At 44.7% G+C, this 14,332-nt stretch overlaps 1 protein-coding gene across 1 annotated transcript in view; it reads left to right on the top strand.

The window, feature by feature from the left end:
• plxna4 (plexin A4) overlaps nucleotides 1-14,332 on the top strand; it is a 199,726-nt gene that overhangs the window by 170,347 nt on the left and 15,047 nt on the right. The window contains exons 22-27 of the mRNA XM_079294703.1: nucleotides 483-751; nucleotides 5,417-5,483; nucleotides 6,132-6,278; nucleotides 6,804-6,963; nucleotides 9,734-9,837; nucleotides 12,490-12,589. Coding sequence (XP_079150829.1) covers nucleotides 483-751; nucleotides 5,417-5,483; nucleotides 6,132-6,278; nucleotides 6,804-6,963; nucleotides 9,734-9,837; nucleotides 12,490-12,589 — 847 coding nt within the window. The remainder of the gene's footprint in view (nucleotides 1-482; nucleotides 752-5,416; nucleotides 5,484-6,131; nucleotides 6,279-6,803; nucleotides 6,964-9,733; nucleotides 9,838-12,489; nucleotides 12,590-14,332) is intronic.

Below are 14,332 nucleotides of genomic sequence, written 5' to 3' on the forward strand. Positions count from 1 at the left end.
CGCCTTTATTCTCAACCTTCAAACTAAACGTTACAAAAGCTGGACGAAGAACGATTCCTCATCTCGCTAGATTCTTTTTCCTTTCTATCACTGTATTTCTCTCCTCTCTCTCCACCCTTATTCATGAAGATGGATCTATGAATTTAGAACTGCCACGGAATTGGCTTTTCCTTTTTTTTGTTACTGCACTGATTTTCATGCGTGTTAATATAGCATGTCTATAAACCTGATCTAAATATATTGATTATTATCAAATGTATAAAACTGTGTTTAAACTGAGTTTGTTTCCTCCATAACATCTTTTTGATCAGGGAGCAACCAGTTCATTTTCAATGTAACATTACATTGAAAATGAACTGATGACTAATTGCGTCTACATGTCATGTCCTTGAATGTGCCACAAAGAATCTGTTCTTTTTTTTGCCCCTCGTTATTTTTCATTTGTTTCAGTCAAATGAATGTTTCTCCTTTTCCCCTCACAGGTGCCAGGCTACCGACAGGAGCAAGTGGAGAAGGGGCTGAAGCTCTTCGGCCAGCTCATTAACAACAAGGTCTTCCTGCTCTGCTTTATTCGCACTCTCGAGGCCCAGCGTGGTTTCTCCATGAGGGACCGTGGCAACGTGGCCTCACTCATCATGACGGTGCTGCAGAGCAAGTTGGAGTACGCCACTGACGTCCTAAAGCACCTGCTGTCTGACCTCATAGACCGCAACCTTGAGAGCAAGAACCACCCCAAGCTGCTGCTCCGCAGGTGAGAACCAGGCACAAAAGTAAAGTACAGAGTTTAGCTTTCCACCCATCAATGTCCAACAAGAGCCCAAAGTTACACAGATGGTAGTGACCATATTCCAGACGAAGAAGGAACAACCCAATTGCCCTTCTTCTTTTTCCCACTGATAAAACCGCCCAATGCTACATATTCAAACACTGGAGAACTGTCACACACATTCAGGGTTACATTGTGCTTATTTAGAGATGGTGATAAAGGTTTGTAATGGTTCATGTCAACCCATTACTACCAAGGCCGGGATACGCTGCTCTATCTGTGGCTCTCCGCATATGCGACACGTTTGGATTGCCTTGCACATCATTAGCAAAATAATTATGATTAATTAGCAGTGAATCGAATTTCAAATGGCTTAAGAGAAAAAGAAGAAAGAAAAGAATAGGGAGAACTGTGAAAGCTCGCACTCAGGCACAGTCACACACCCCTCCCTTGGATTTTCAGGCGAAGCTTTAATGGCTTGCACTTGAACACGGCACTGTATGTGATTATGCTTCCTGCCCATGGTGTTTGGTAAATGTGTTGATTAAGGTTACTTGAGTAAACCAGCTGCCTTACAGCTGTTGTGTGTGTGTGTGTGTGTGTGTGTGTGTGTGTGTGTGTGCATGCATGTTTATACATAGTGTGTATATCCATGGTATTATGCTAGATGTTGTTTTGCTTTGGGGTCGTCGTGCAACTGTTGACACCCCCCAGATGATTTGACAGGCAAGTCACAAATGAATTTGTCTTTCTCTCGTTTCAATTAAAATTCAGATTTCCCCTCTGGTAAAAAAAAACTCATCTCTGCCAGTAAACACACACACGCAGCATATCTTATGCGAGGAGGACCGAAATGAATGCTGTCCTCGTACCATCCACAAGACAGTACGCATGTTCATCGAGTGACGGCCTGTTTAGACGCTGTACTCGCTGATGCAGGGAGAGATTAATTGCAGCCAGAGCTCACCGATAATGGTGAAGCCGCTAAACAATGGAGTAACTGCTGATCCTGGCAGTAGATACAACGCAAGAGATGGTGTGTACAGCAGAGACGGGGAGAAGGACAATAGAGACACTTAAATCTGTGTCACCAAGTAAGGAAAGCTGACTACTGCGGCATGAAGGCGGGTGGTGTGATCAGCTCTTTGATCACTTAGTATACATGCCAGCAGTGTCTTGTATGTACTATACCCACAAATCATTGATTTATGTTGTGTCAGAATTTTATTTTATCTTTAATTTAAGACGAAATTCGCAAAAAATGGAAGCTTGAAATGCTGCAAAGACAACAACTGTTCACGAAGAGCATGCCAAATATAACACACTGTCTTGGATCACACTTTCTCGTCACATGCCGTCTCTTCTTGTCCCTTCTCCCTTGTCATCAAGGCAACAGGGAGAAGGAAAACCTGGGGGAAATGCCATCGCATTCAGCCAGCACTGGAGGGGAGCGCACATGTTCACAACAATGCCTTCTCGCTTTGATTGCCCATTTGTTTTGACACACGATTCTGATGATCGCTGATCAGACCGTCTTCATCTCATCACTTGCTCCTTGGGTGCGCTTGTTAGTCCTTCAACATGCCGGCATACATTTCAGATGTGATGAGGCAGTGTGAGCAAGCTACGCCACCCTATAGTGTGGGCTGACTGGCGTGTCCTTGGATAGCAGCTGAAAATAGCCCAGATACACAGGCATAGGGCTGTGAAGATGAGGCATAATCCCGTCTGGAAAGACAGCACCCCTACCTCTGCTCTTCCCTCTCTTTAATTTGATATGCTTTCGTTCTTTCTCATTTTAATTGTGTTATTCTCCCTCACTCTCCACCGCTCTCTCCTCTATTTGTCTTCAGTTCCAAAGCTTGTGCCGCTTGTGTCACACCATCACTGTCTTTATCTCTCTCCTCCTCACTTATACTCTCTCTCTCAATCTATACTTCCAGCTCTTGCTCCCCTCCTCTTACCCCGCCCCTGTTTTCTTGATTGCTAAATCAATGCTTAAAGTGCGTGAGCTGGCACAGCTTCTGAGCATGGCTACCCACCGCCTCCACTTCCAAGAAATCTGTGTGTGTGTGTGTGTGTGTGTCTTATCCCTCTCCCTCCACACACAAACACACATCCTTCCATCTGTCCCATCTCAACCTGTGCTGAAGTACAAGCACCAGGCAAGCTAACTAACGAGAGCCTTCCACAACCATCTGTCGCATTCCTTGCTGCAGTCTCCTTCTGTAACTCCTCTCTTCCCTTCATTCCTCTGCCTCTCACTCGCCTTCCCCCGCCACCCTCCTTCTGCCCGTCAAGCAGAGTTAAACAGTGTTTCCATAGCCTTAAGTTTAGTTTGGCGGCAGTCGATGTGTCGAAATAGCAGTTTTGGTGTTGCTCAAAAAGATGAAAAGCCCAATATGTTCTAGCGTTAATTACAACCTCTGATTGGTTCCAACACGGACACACAATCATCACACAGGGTTAAAGAGACCCTTGTTTATCTATAACGATATCTCTGTTCAAGGAAATGTGTGTTTGTTTCGGGTCTGAGTGACCGAATAAATGCGTATTTGCATCAACAAGTGGTTTCCGCAGCTAGCCGTCACTGTGAGAGTGTTTGACACACGTGATGACCAATCTTCCTCGCTGGGAGGTAGAGTGGCAAATGGAAATGATTTCTGATCTCAAGCCGTGCTGTTTTAAACATGTGACAGAAACCAGGCAAGACTCTCGGACGCAGTTACATGTTCGGTTAACGCAGCTGCCAAAATGTGAAATGTTTGACGATGAACTGATTCCCATCAACCCGACCTCTGTAATCAGGGGGAACTAAGCACTGCCAGGTCCCCTCTGCTCTAGATCATTCTCAATGCCCGCTGCCCCTCTGACTGGCTGCCAAGTAGGCAAGCATGACCATGCCAACACGCCACGGCACATTTCATAGCATTAACCCAAGCAGAGGTTGCACTGTGTTGGCAGAAGGGTGTTTGAAACGTGCAATACCAAATGCTGAGGTTAGATCTTAAAGCAGCTCCGTCACAGTGCCGTTTTCATCCTTGTTCCCCATGCACTGCTATGATTGAGAATGAGCAGAAGCGAACTGGTGGGACGTGCCAAAACTTCTTATTACAGCACCCGCTGCCAGAAGCATGCTCTCACAAACACACACACACACACACAATTAACACTAGTCGGCGCACATGGTCATTTCTGAACATACGCAGTGGGATTTCTTTGTGCTTTTTGCACTATTGCCTTAAAAGCACAGTACCGGGTAAATGGGCAAGCTAAATGGGCAGCTTAAAAGCTGCCCATTTGTCTACTCACACAGGCCCACAAAAACGCAATATCTATTGCAAGTAAGTAAGGAAAAGGAAGTTTAAAGAAAAGAAAAGGGAAGGCTTGACTCAGCCAAACCATTTATTCTCTTTCATTTCTTTATTTTCCTTTTCCATTGCTCCCTCCCTCCTTCCTTCCCTGTGCACATCCTCCTTTCGCCATGCTCTTTTCATCCCTTTGATAGATGGGCTACATTTGTGGAAATGGAGAGGATTTGTGTGTATGATTACAGGATCCAGAGTGGGGAAGCCAGAGGGAGGGATGAAGAGAGCAAGGACACATAAAAGAAAAGATCAAAAGTGACCTTGTTGACCCTTGGATCTTTGGACGGCGGAGGGGCGGCGATATAAAAGTGTGGGCACAGTGAGAGGCAGGAAGTTAATCCCCCCCAGGTGTTGTGCCAGCGTTGGCGGGGGGGGGTGCCAGGCCAGCCCACTGGCACAGCAGACATTATATCCCCCCCTCATGCCTCAGTGTGGAGCCCCTTAAAGAGGCTGTCTGAATGGTGAAAGGTGGGAGGGCTGCAGGTGGCAGCTGAAACACGGGACAAAACCTACACACACAATGGACACTAATCCTAAAATATTGATGCCCATGGTAGCTGCTCATTAAAAGGAGAAGGCGGTGTGTGTGTGTGTGTGTGTGTGTGTGTGTGTGTGTGTGTGAGTTTGACAGATTACCCGCACACCCCTGCTGCCGGTCAAGAAGGTGGCTGTCAAAGGATATCCGATCCTCGCCTCTCCTCTTTCTCCCCTCGCCACCACCGCTGTTGCTATTATGCATGCAGATTAGTCATTCACACGGGATCAATCGCACTGTTGGCCCAGGTCAACACATACGCACCGACACACACACGCACACCATTTTGCCACACCAGTGGAGCATGGATGCCAGGCGGAGAAAGAGAGGGCGATGTATTCATTCACTTTCTATTGTGCGCAGATCGAGTGTTAGTCCAGTGAATAGGCAAGGGAGCGCTTGATAATGAGGCCAGTGTTATTACAGAGCCGATCCGGCCCCTAACGACATCAATCCTCTGGGATCAAATAAAGGCTTTTAATTGCTTTGCCTCATATTAAAATCCCCGGCGCCGTAGAGGAGCTGCCCTTGGCGTGCCTGAGCATAAAAGCCAGCCGAAAGATTTTCTGAAAGGCCGTCGTATTAGCAAAAGGCTCTCCAAATGATGTTTGTGTAACAAGCCTATTCATTAGCTGCGGTCATCATTTTTAGCAGAATATTTGATGACCGCGTTGAATATTCATGATGGTAAGAAGAGTGTGGGGGATCATATGTTCATGATGTGCTTTGTGTCTATCTGTTTTGCAGGACCGAGTCTGTTGCAGAGAAAATGCTGACCAACTGGTTTACGTTCCTCCTCTACAAGTTTCTGAAGGTAACGCTTTGTTGTTTCTTTTCAACTTCACTGAACATTTTAAGCTCCACAAGTAGTCGTTGCTGGCCTGAACCAAGTTGATAAATCACTGTCCCCTCACTGCTGGTTCACAGCAGCAGGTGATAGACATCCACTAGTTAGATCATTTGTTGTCCTTTTTAAGATAGCATGTATACTGATATAGATATGCCGTTGAGGAGGCGGACCTTTGACTCCATAAGGCACCAGTATTTATGTTTTTGTTTTCCTCCATCTCTCCACTCATCCTTTTACTGCAGCTGGGAGGAGAATAAAAACTGATAAATGGCCGATCGCTCCTTTTTGATAAATAACTCTTTTCAAAGGGTGTCCTTTATGGCATTTTTTTTCTATTAATCCATTAAATCTTCGCCAAACTGGTTTCATTTCAGCGAAGTTTATATATTGATAGGTCGTGCGATTTTTTTATTTATTTAGGGGAACGATAGTTTGGGACATAGCTCTTGCTACTCTGGAGGCGAGGCAGCCTGTTACTACATTTTAGACAGATATTTTCTCAGACATAATTCAACTTTGCTGTCAGTGAGTCGAGTCTAGAATGACTTCAAAGTTTTCTTCCTCCCTCCGAACTTTTTCCTCTGTTCTTCTCTCTCCAAATCTTTTTCGCAGGAGTGTGCAGGGGAACCTCTCTTCTCCCTCTTCTGTGCCATCAAGCAGCAGATGGAGAAAGGCCCCATTGACTCCATCACAGGAGAGGCACGCTACTCGCTCAGCGAGGACAAGCTCATCAGACAACAGATTGACTACAAGACGCTGGTAAGGGGCTAAAAGGGGGACAATTAATATGCTTTCAGGGACAAGAGGAGAGAGAAAATGGTGTACTGTACTTTAAGATGTACTTTAAGATGGAAGAAAACACATTGACCCTCTCATTTATGTGCGTTGTGCTCATCCTGTAATTTTGATAATTCCACCAACACCTGGAGACAGTACTGATGAGTATGCTAGTAATATTATAATTAGCTATTTTACTGCTCATTTATTGAGGGAGCACATTGCTGTCTCTCTTCAAGCTCGGAGAAAGAAACGGTTTCCCTGGTGAATGATCCTTTTTTTTCCCCTGCAATTCTCTCAAAACCCCTTTGGCAAGCACACAATAATTTCAGTTCTATTGAATACCAATTCACTGTGCAATCAGCATTATTAACAAAAACACACAAACCTCTTCTCTACGAAAGATTAACTTTGTATTAAACCTTCCCAGGTTACTGCAGTTACAAATATTGCAAGAATTGTTACCGATAGATACCCAGTACATATTGCTGTGTATTTCTGCTTCAGGTGGTGAACTGCATCCATCCAGAGAATGAGAAAAGCCCGGAGATCCAGGTGAAGGTGCTGAACTGTGATACCATCAGCCAGGCGAAGGAGAAGATCCTAGATGCCATCTACAAGAACGTCCCACACTCCCACCGCCTAAAAGCCTCCGACATGGACCTGGGTACTAATCTTTGTCTTGTTGTGTATAAATACTGTGAAGAAAGCAGACAAGCAGTTTTGATTACCGCGCTGGGTCTAATGACAGAAGTTACCATGACATGTCTTCCATCTCGTTCTGTCATGACTGACTGCAGAAGAGTTTTGCCCTTCTCTATGTACTTACGTATTAATCATGAGATATTTATGACTTTCATGATTGTACTCCTGCTCCAGCACATCCCTGTAGTTGCCATACAGCTTGTCAAAACATGTCTAACCATGCCGTGTTTCCCTATGTGCCTAGAGAGAAGCAGGCTGAACTCAGACACCCATTGATTTTTACAAAGGCTCCCCTCTCCCCTCCCAGCCCCTCTTAAAAAGTACAAGTCTTCCTAGATATAGAGAAGTAGCTTTCTTTTCAACCTCGGGAGGCTTGACATCCTGGCTCAGATGTCTGCGATTGGTCTCTCCCCTCCCCAAACTTCCCATCGATCGGCTCTCTTGTCGACTAGTGTCTGAGTCAGATGATTGATCGGCGAATCAATCGAGACGCTCAGTGATTCCTTTGCTGCAAAGTCATTTTGCTAGTGTCCTTTCTTTCTTTCTTTTCTTTCTTTCTAGGATAGAATAGGATGTGTAGGAAGGACTTGATGCTATGAATACAGGCCTTTGTTGCCAGTTATGACCCCTATGGGCATCTACAATATGAAGTTATTTTCCCTGAGTTGTGTAATTGTATTTCTTGGGTATCTCTAACTGGGGTCTAATATATTTGCAAATTGCTTTAAAGGCAATGATATACCTTTTCTGCAAGACATCTAATGTCCAGGGGGTTTGGTACACTATGTCTGTGTGTGTGTGTGTGTGTATATACACAGTACTTTTGCACAGACATCCATGCTTGGGAGCACAACAATGTTGTCCATGATTGTTTGCCTGCCGATATCTAGGGGCTGTCTCTGCACGCGGTACTGTGCTGTTTATGGTTTAATATTGCCGGATGGATTTTCTAGGCCCCTGTTGTGTGTTCGTAATAGCATATTTATAACCGACCCTGGATTTAAGGCGGGCTGAGCGCATACCGTGGGGAATCTGCCTGTGTGATAGCTAAGTGAAGAGATTGGTGTAGCCTTTTGACGCACTCCTGGATAAAGGTGACAACAGTCACCTTCAGCCTTTCTCTTCGCCACAGCATCCATACACTCCCCAACGCCCTTATCTCTTTAGCTGTGTGTGAGTTTGAAATGCAAGTCCACACACACGCGCGTACACACTGTTCCTCTCCCACTGAGCAGCCACCACTGGATTTGGGAATCGGAGTCATCTCAGTTTGCTCTGGTTTCGCACCGAGTTTATTCTTTTATTTATTCCTTTCCTTTTTCTCATTTCTTCATGTGTTTACCGAGCCTCGACTGGAGACGGGGGCTCATTTGCATATTTATGTGAAGAACTACTGTATGGACAAAAACAACAGGAGAATCTTTCATTTCCTGCAGATTTTTTTTCAGCCGCGAAGACAATTCTGGTCAATCCTCCAAAGACGGGCCTCATCACGCGCCACAGTGATTGCCGCTTTGTGATCAGAATAGGAGATGACGGTGGTCGACACAAGTGGGAAGCAGAGCAAGGAGCACAGACACACTAACGTATTCAGAAACCCCTTGATGTCTGCAAAAAGTATCGAGGAATCATCTGCTTGTTTGTTTTTGAGATGGTTTTCCTTTTTCACTTACGATAATGTCGCTGGGGTATTGTTTCTTTCAACGCTTTTGTTTTCTGCTGAGCTTGCATAGATGTGGAGAAGCCTGGCGTCTATGTTCTATAGATGTTTTTTTTTTTCAATGAAAGACACTTGTCATGTGCACTGAAAGTTGCTTGTTGAAAAGTGTGTAAATGAGGCACTCGGCAGTCTGTCTGCAGCCTTCTGGTTCTCCGTATACTGTTGCCGTGGATATGAGCCTGGTGTGCTTCTTACCAAAGCTCCCAGCAATAACAATGAGAGCAGCGAGGCAGGGGGCTTAGAGCAGTGGATGTGGGTTTGAGGAGGGGAAAGCAGGGAGCAATGGCCTTCAGAGAGCAACTGATCACAGCCATCGATCGCACCAGCAAAAGAGATGGAAAGAAGTTGAAGAGGGAGAGCTTGATTTTAAAAAGAGCAGAGTGGGTGATTAATTCAACTCGCCATGTTGTTACTGTCCGTCTTTCACGTGGGCCATTTCTCTTTTAGTTGTACATCGCTTTGCCATTCTCTGCTACTCCTGCTCTTTAGATCTTGACGGTCACTTCTCCTTTGCTCATGATTTTTCTCTTGACGCTTGTTTTCACCTAAGGTTAGAATTACAAAATAATATATATCTTTTTTTATCCTGGGGTGAATGATTGCTACACATACAGCCAGTATACATGATATGAACAGATCAAATCAGGCACAAGATAAAGATGCAAGCAATGCAGATTCGTGCTGTCAGAACTTTCCAACCTGTTCTTATTCCCCACTTACATCATTTGTTTTACAATGTAACATATTGATTGTCACTGACATCGTACCCGTAGGATTTAGAACCAACTGTTTATCTTTTGTAATCGTTGTTGTGGTTAAAAACACAACTATCAGCAACAGAAAATGCATTGTTCCTTGTACCAAAGGCATGTCGGCACAAAAAAAGCAGATTTTGAGATGTCTTATCTTTGCGAAACAAGTAAGAGTCAAAAGTAAATATTTTCAAAGCAGGAGTGTTGTGTGAAGAAAGCTGGAGATATCCTCACCTTTTTTCTTCCCCTTGCAATTGCAGAATGGCGTCAGGGTCGAGGACAGCGCATGATCCTGCAGGATGAAGACGTCACCACTAAGATCGAAGGGGACTGGAAGAGACTGAACATGTTGTACCATTACCAGGTATGCTTGTGACTGTATGTTCTAAAATGTGAAACCTGCATTCAAATGAAAATGACCAGAATATTTCAACTCCTAAAGAACTTGAGTCACTGGAGTTTGAGAAATACAAAGGGTTTGTAAAGTTTTAGATCTCACAGAGAAAGCAGTAAAAGAAAGTAAAAGATTTGTATCTGCAGAGAATTGGCGTCTTCTGAAGCTTGTGTTGGAAAGATTACATCTGTTATTTGAAGGCATTCACATCTTCCCTTCAGGAGTATACTCGTTTTCATCCCATTCTCACAGCAAGCGTACACAAACACAATTCTTCTGACGTTATTAAGAAAACAAATACCAAGCACAAAGGCCTGGTATTCAAACCTGAAAGCCTGCTATTTATTTGAACATGTCTTGCTCACCACCCATCATCCCTCCAGCTAGTATTTCTAGCCGTCTCTGATGCCCTTTTAACTCCCCTCCACCTTTTCCTCTAAAGCTGTGCGACCTGATGATCTAAGCTCCGAAACTATCTCATCGACAATTCAGTCAAAGAACTTTTCCGGCCATTTAGTTCTGCGAGTCATCAGCTGACAGGGACACCCCCCCCTCACACACACACACACACACACACACACTTGAGATAAAATCTGATGCCGGCCAAGTGTCATCTTCCTTCTGAAACGGATTCGTGTTGGCATAGATTTCACGTGCAGAATAGACCGTCACAGACATACACAAGGTACTACATGCACGCAAATGCACAGTTAATAGCAAAGGTAAGGGATGTACACATATATTAACAGGCAGTAACATACAGAGACAAGACAAACGTGCATCTGCAGGTGTTTTGGGCCTCATGAGTAGCAGCTGTCCATTCAGCCAACCAGAATGAGACTGGATGGAAAAAACAGGCTTGCTTTGTCAACACGGTGTTAATAATGGGAGCGGCTAAGCAAGCAGCTACTGTCCATTCCAAGTGCAGTTTGCGCGGTGCCGAAATTAAATGTCAGCATCAGCAAGTGTCAACAGGCTTGGAGTATGAGGCGCGGGTGGAATGGATTAGGGAGCTGATTTGAATCCGAGATAAGATAATGAAGACGGAAGTTAATTCATTTTTTCAGGCCAAGGAATAAGGGCACCGTATCCTTGACGGACCAAAAAAAAAAAAAAGGAATATTAAATATTGTCAGGAGGCCACAAACACATTCAGTTCAGTCAAGGACATCTGCGGTTCCATTCACAGCATTTCTGCTCTTGTTTTAACTTTATTTCATTGAAATGTCTCATTTATAAATCACTTTATTGAAGATCCGTTCCTAATCAAATCCATTAGTGCGCTCAATTGAATGATGCCACGTCTGCCAACCCGGATGTGCTGCTAAAGTTGGTCTTGCGATGCCCTCCGGACATGTTGTATCCATATAGTTTGTCTTTTTAGAAGCTAATTTGACCAACCAGACCCTCTCAATAGAATCATGAGCTCTCGTCTTTCAAACTGATCTGGTTTGATCTGCTACTAGCATTACTCACCCACTCACTCTGCCTTCAGTTACAATGTGACAGTTTGCGTCACACACTTTGATTTCTTGTTCAGGGAAACATCACATACTAGCTACAAGCAAACATTTGGCATGTCAGATCGTTCTGTCCAATAATGAGACATTTCTCTCCCCCTCCTCTATTGCAGGTACCTCTGTTCCGCTTTCTGTCTTCATGCTCTCCTCCAAATGTTATTTCCCCAAACGCCACTCCTCCTTTTCATTGTGTTCCATTGTGCTTTGCTCGTTTTAGATCCGTTCAACATATAAGAGCAGCAGTGATTAGGGAGCATGCTGGAGGAGAGTTGGGGGGGGGGGGCTCCCCACAAAGGAATAACAAAATCTGCCCTGTGGACCTCCTGCTTACAATAATATAAACATATTATGCATAAGGAGCAGATTGAGTGACTGGGTGACATAATGATAGAATCTTAAAAAGGCCCCAGCTCGCGCGCACGCACACACACACACACACACACACACACACACACACCTATACGCACAAAAGGCCCCTGGTCCTTGTGCCCTGTTCCTTCCACCCACACTATGATAGAGATCACTTCAATTAACCCCTGCTTACCCTGCAGCACGGGTAGCCAGATTATGCAGAACAGGGGTATACTGTGTGTGTGTGTGTGTGTGTGTGTGTGTGTGTGTGTGTGGGGGGGGGGGGTACGACTGGGACAGACTACATCCCAGATGTGTTAATTGAAACCTGTATGGCTGATTGGGAAGGAGGAGCGCACGATAGACTCATTTCTTCATTTACACATACTTATTTACACATCGACCAACGCAGATACACACACACACACACACACACACACACAACCCTAGAGGAAAGGTATTATTGAAAAGAGACTGTGGGATATCCCCTCACACAGCCTGTACGATGCTCTACTAACCTCTCCCTCCCCCTCTCAGTCATATGCATGTGTGGGCTGAATAGAGCGCATGAGGGTAATATGATATTCTCTGTTTATCCACATGCAACCAGAATAGATGGAGGGGAATATAAAACGACACTAACACGGTGATCTATGGGTTTTCTGATTGGTTGTGTTGGAAATCTGCACAACTGATAAAAAACCTATTTTGTTTTGAAGAGTAATTTGCATAATGTGTGTCTGTTTTCCAGGTAACTGATAATGCAGTAATGGCCTTGGTTCCCAAGCAAGTTACTGCCTACAATTCAGTGAACAATTCCACTGTGTCTCGGACTTCTGCAAGTAAATATGGTGAGCCGACCTGCTTCTTCAAGTTTCAGTCGTATCTGTGTCAGAATAGCATTTTCCCAACAGAATTAAAGACGAGCACAATGGTAGAAACGACATGTATGATCCTTATATGCAAAAATACACGTAAAGAATAATTTGAGCAATTTAAGTCAAACAAATGACAATGTAAATCTGAAATGTGAGTCTATAAAATACATAATTAGAGAAAGTAAGCGGGTGGGGGGATAGACAGGTGGAATGTGTGTGATCCTGCAGCAGTGGATCCTCCCACATGTTGGTAGACATCTGGTGACAAGCATCCACAGGACCCTGCATGACAACACCGACGGACATAGAAAGACGAGACACAATTTCAGAGTATTTGAGGCGATTTCTAAAACATAACAGGAGACCAAATAGACTTTTCATCTCTTGTTCTGGCCTCTTGAGACTCCAAAGTGTGTCCTCTCGTCCTTTTCGTGTGCCAGTGTTTTTTTCCTGCCTGTCCGTCTGCTCCACGTCTCCTTGAACCTGAGAAACCATCAAGTTAGTTGCTGATCAAAGGGGCCAGCCTCACTGGCCACAAACACTTCAGACACATCAAATATGGTGCCACATTATTAGCATGGCCTCATCTCCATACGGCCTCACCTCACTTCTCCGACTCCTAATTAGACCAGATAGGAGAAGGTGAGCAGCGCAACAGAAAAGGGAAGTAGGAGGCCAGGAATATCTCTTCTTTCTTTTTTTTTTTAAGGGATTGACTTCAAACGCAGGTGTGATCCACGTAACTGGTGTGGTACTTGAGAGTGACTTTGAACTATCCATGAGTACAATAGCCAGATAGTGAAGAAAGAGACGTGGCTGAATTTAATAGAGCAACTGAAGAGGGGGGAGGGAGAGCGGCGCAGGAGAGAAGGTCGTGCCAAAAGGTGCAGTGATTAAGACGGACACTGTGTAACACGTCGAGTCCGACGGAGGAAGGAGAAACTTTCCGTGTCACTCGCTCGCCTCCAACTAGCTCAGAAGGCAGCAGCTAGGCTTCTCACAAACGACATCGCGTCGCCCCAAACCTGGCTCCGTGTTCGCTTCAGAATACTAAAGGGAACAAGACTCTGCATCACCCTCAGCTGCGTAACTTCTAGAATAAATCAGGAACACAAAATGAATGCACTGACCACTCTAAACCTTTCTATACAAAACTTTCACCCGCACAACCTCAAAACCAGCACAGCTAGTCACGCATGTCCAGTGTCCCAGAAAAAATAGTCCTGCAAAGAATACCTGACAGGTCTTATAACAAATATAAATATTGCATTTCCAGTTGATCGTACTGTTATTACATTTGAGCACACACACACACATTCTCCGACTGTCTCTTTTTTCTCTCTCCCCCCCCCCCCCCCCCCCCCCCCCCGTACACTCCTCCCGCTTTCCTCTCCGGTCAGATTGATTTCTGTCACGATTTATTTTTCTTGCTTCTCTCTCTAAACCGCACCCACTGATCAATTTATTTCACACTGTGTAAACATTCATTGAGCCATGTGTTTTGGAAATGCCAAGGCCGCCACCCCGGCCAATGGGTGGGCCATACATATTTCATCTCGTCTGACGTTCGATTTTCTGCCATCCGTCGGTGCCGTGTCTTATACCGTGGAGGAGAAGCTATGAAAAATTAAGCATGCACGCTGTCTAAAAGTTTCATATCCAATCTCCCAGACCTTTAAATCAAATGCCACGAGCCAAAAAATGGTACTGTGCTGC

The sequence above is a fragment of the Melanostigma gelatinosum genome (assembly GCF_949748355.1).
Source record: "Melanostigma gelatinosum genome assembly, chromosome: 22".
Taxonomy (NCBI): Eukaryota; Metazoa; Chordata; class Actinopteri; order Perciformes; family Zoarcidae; genus Melanostigma; species Melanostigma gelatinosum.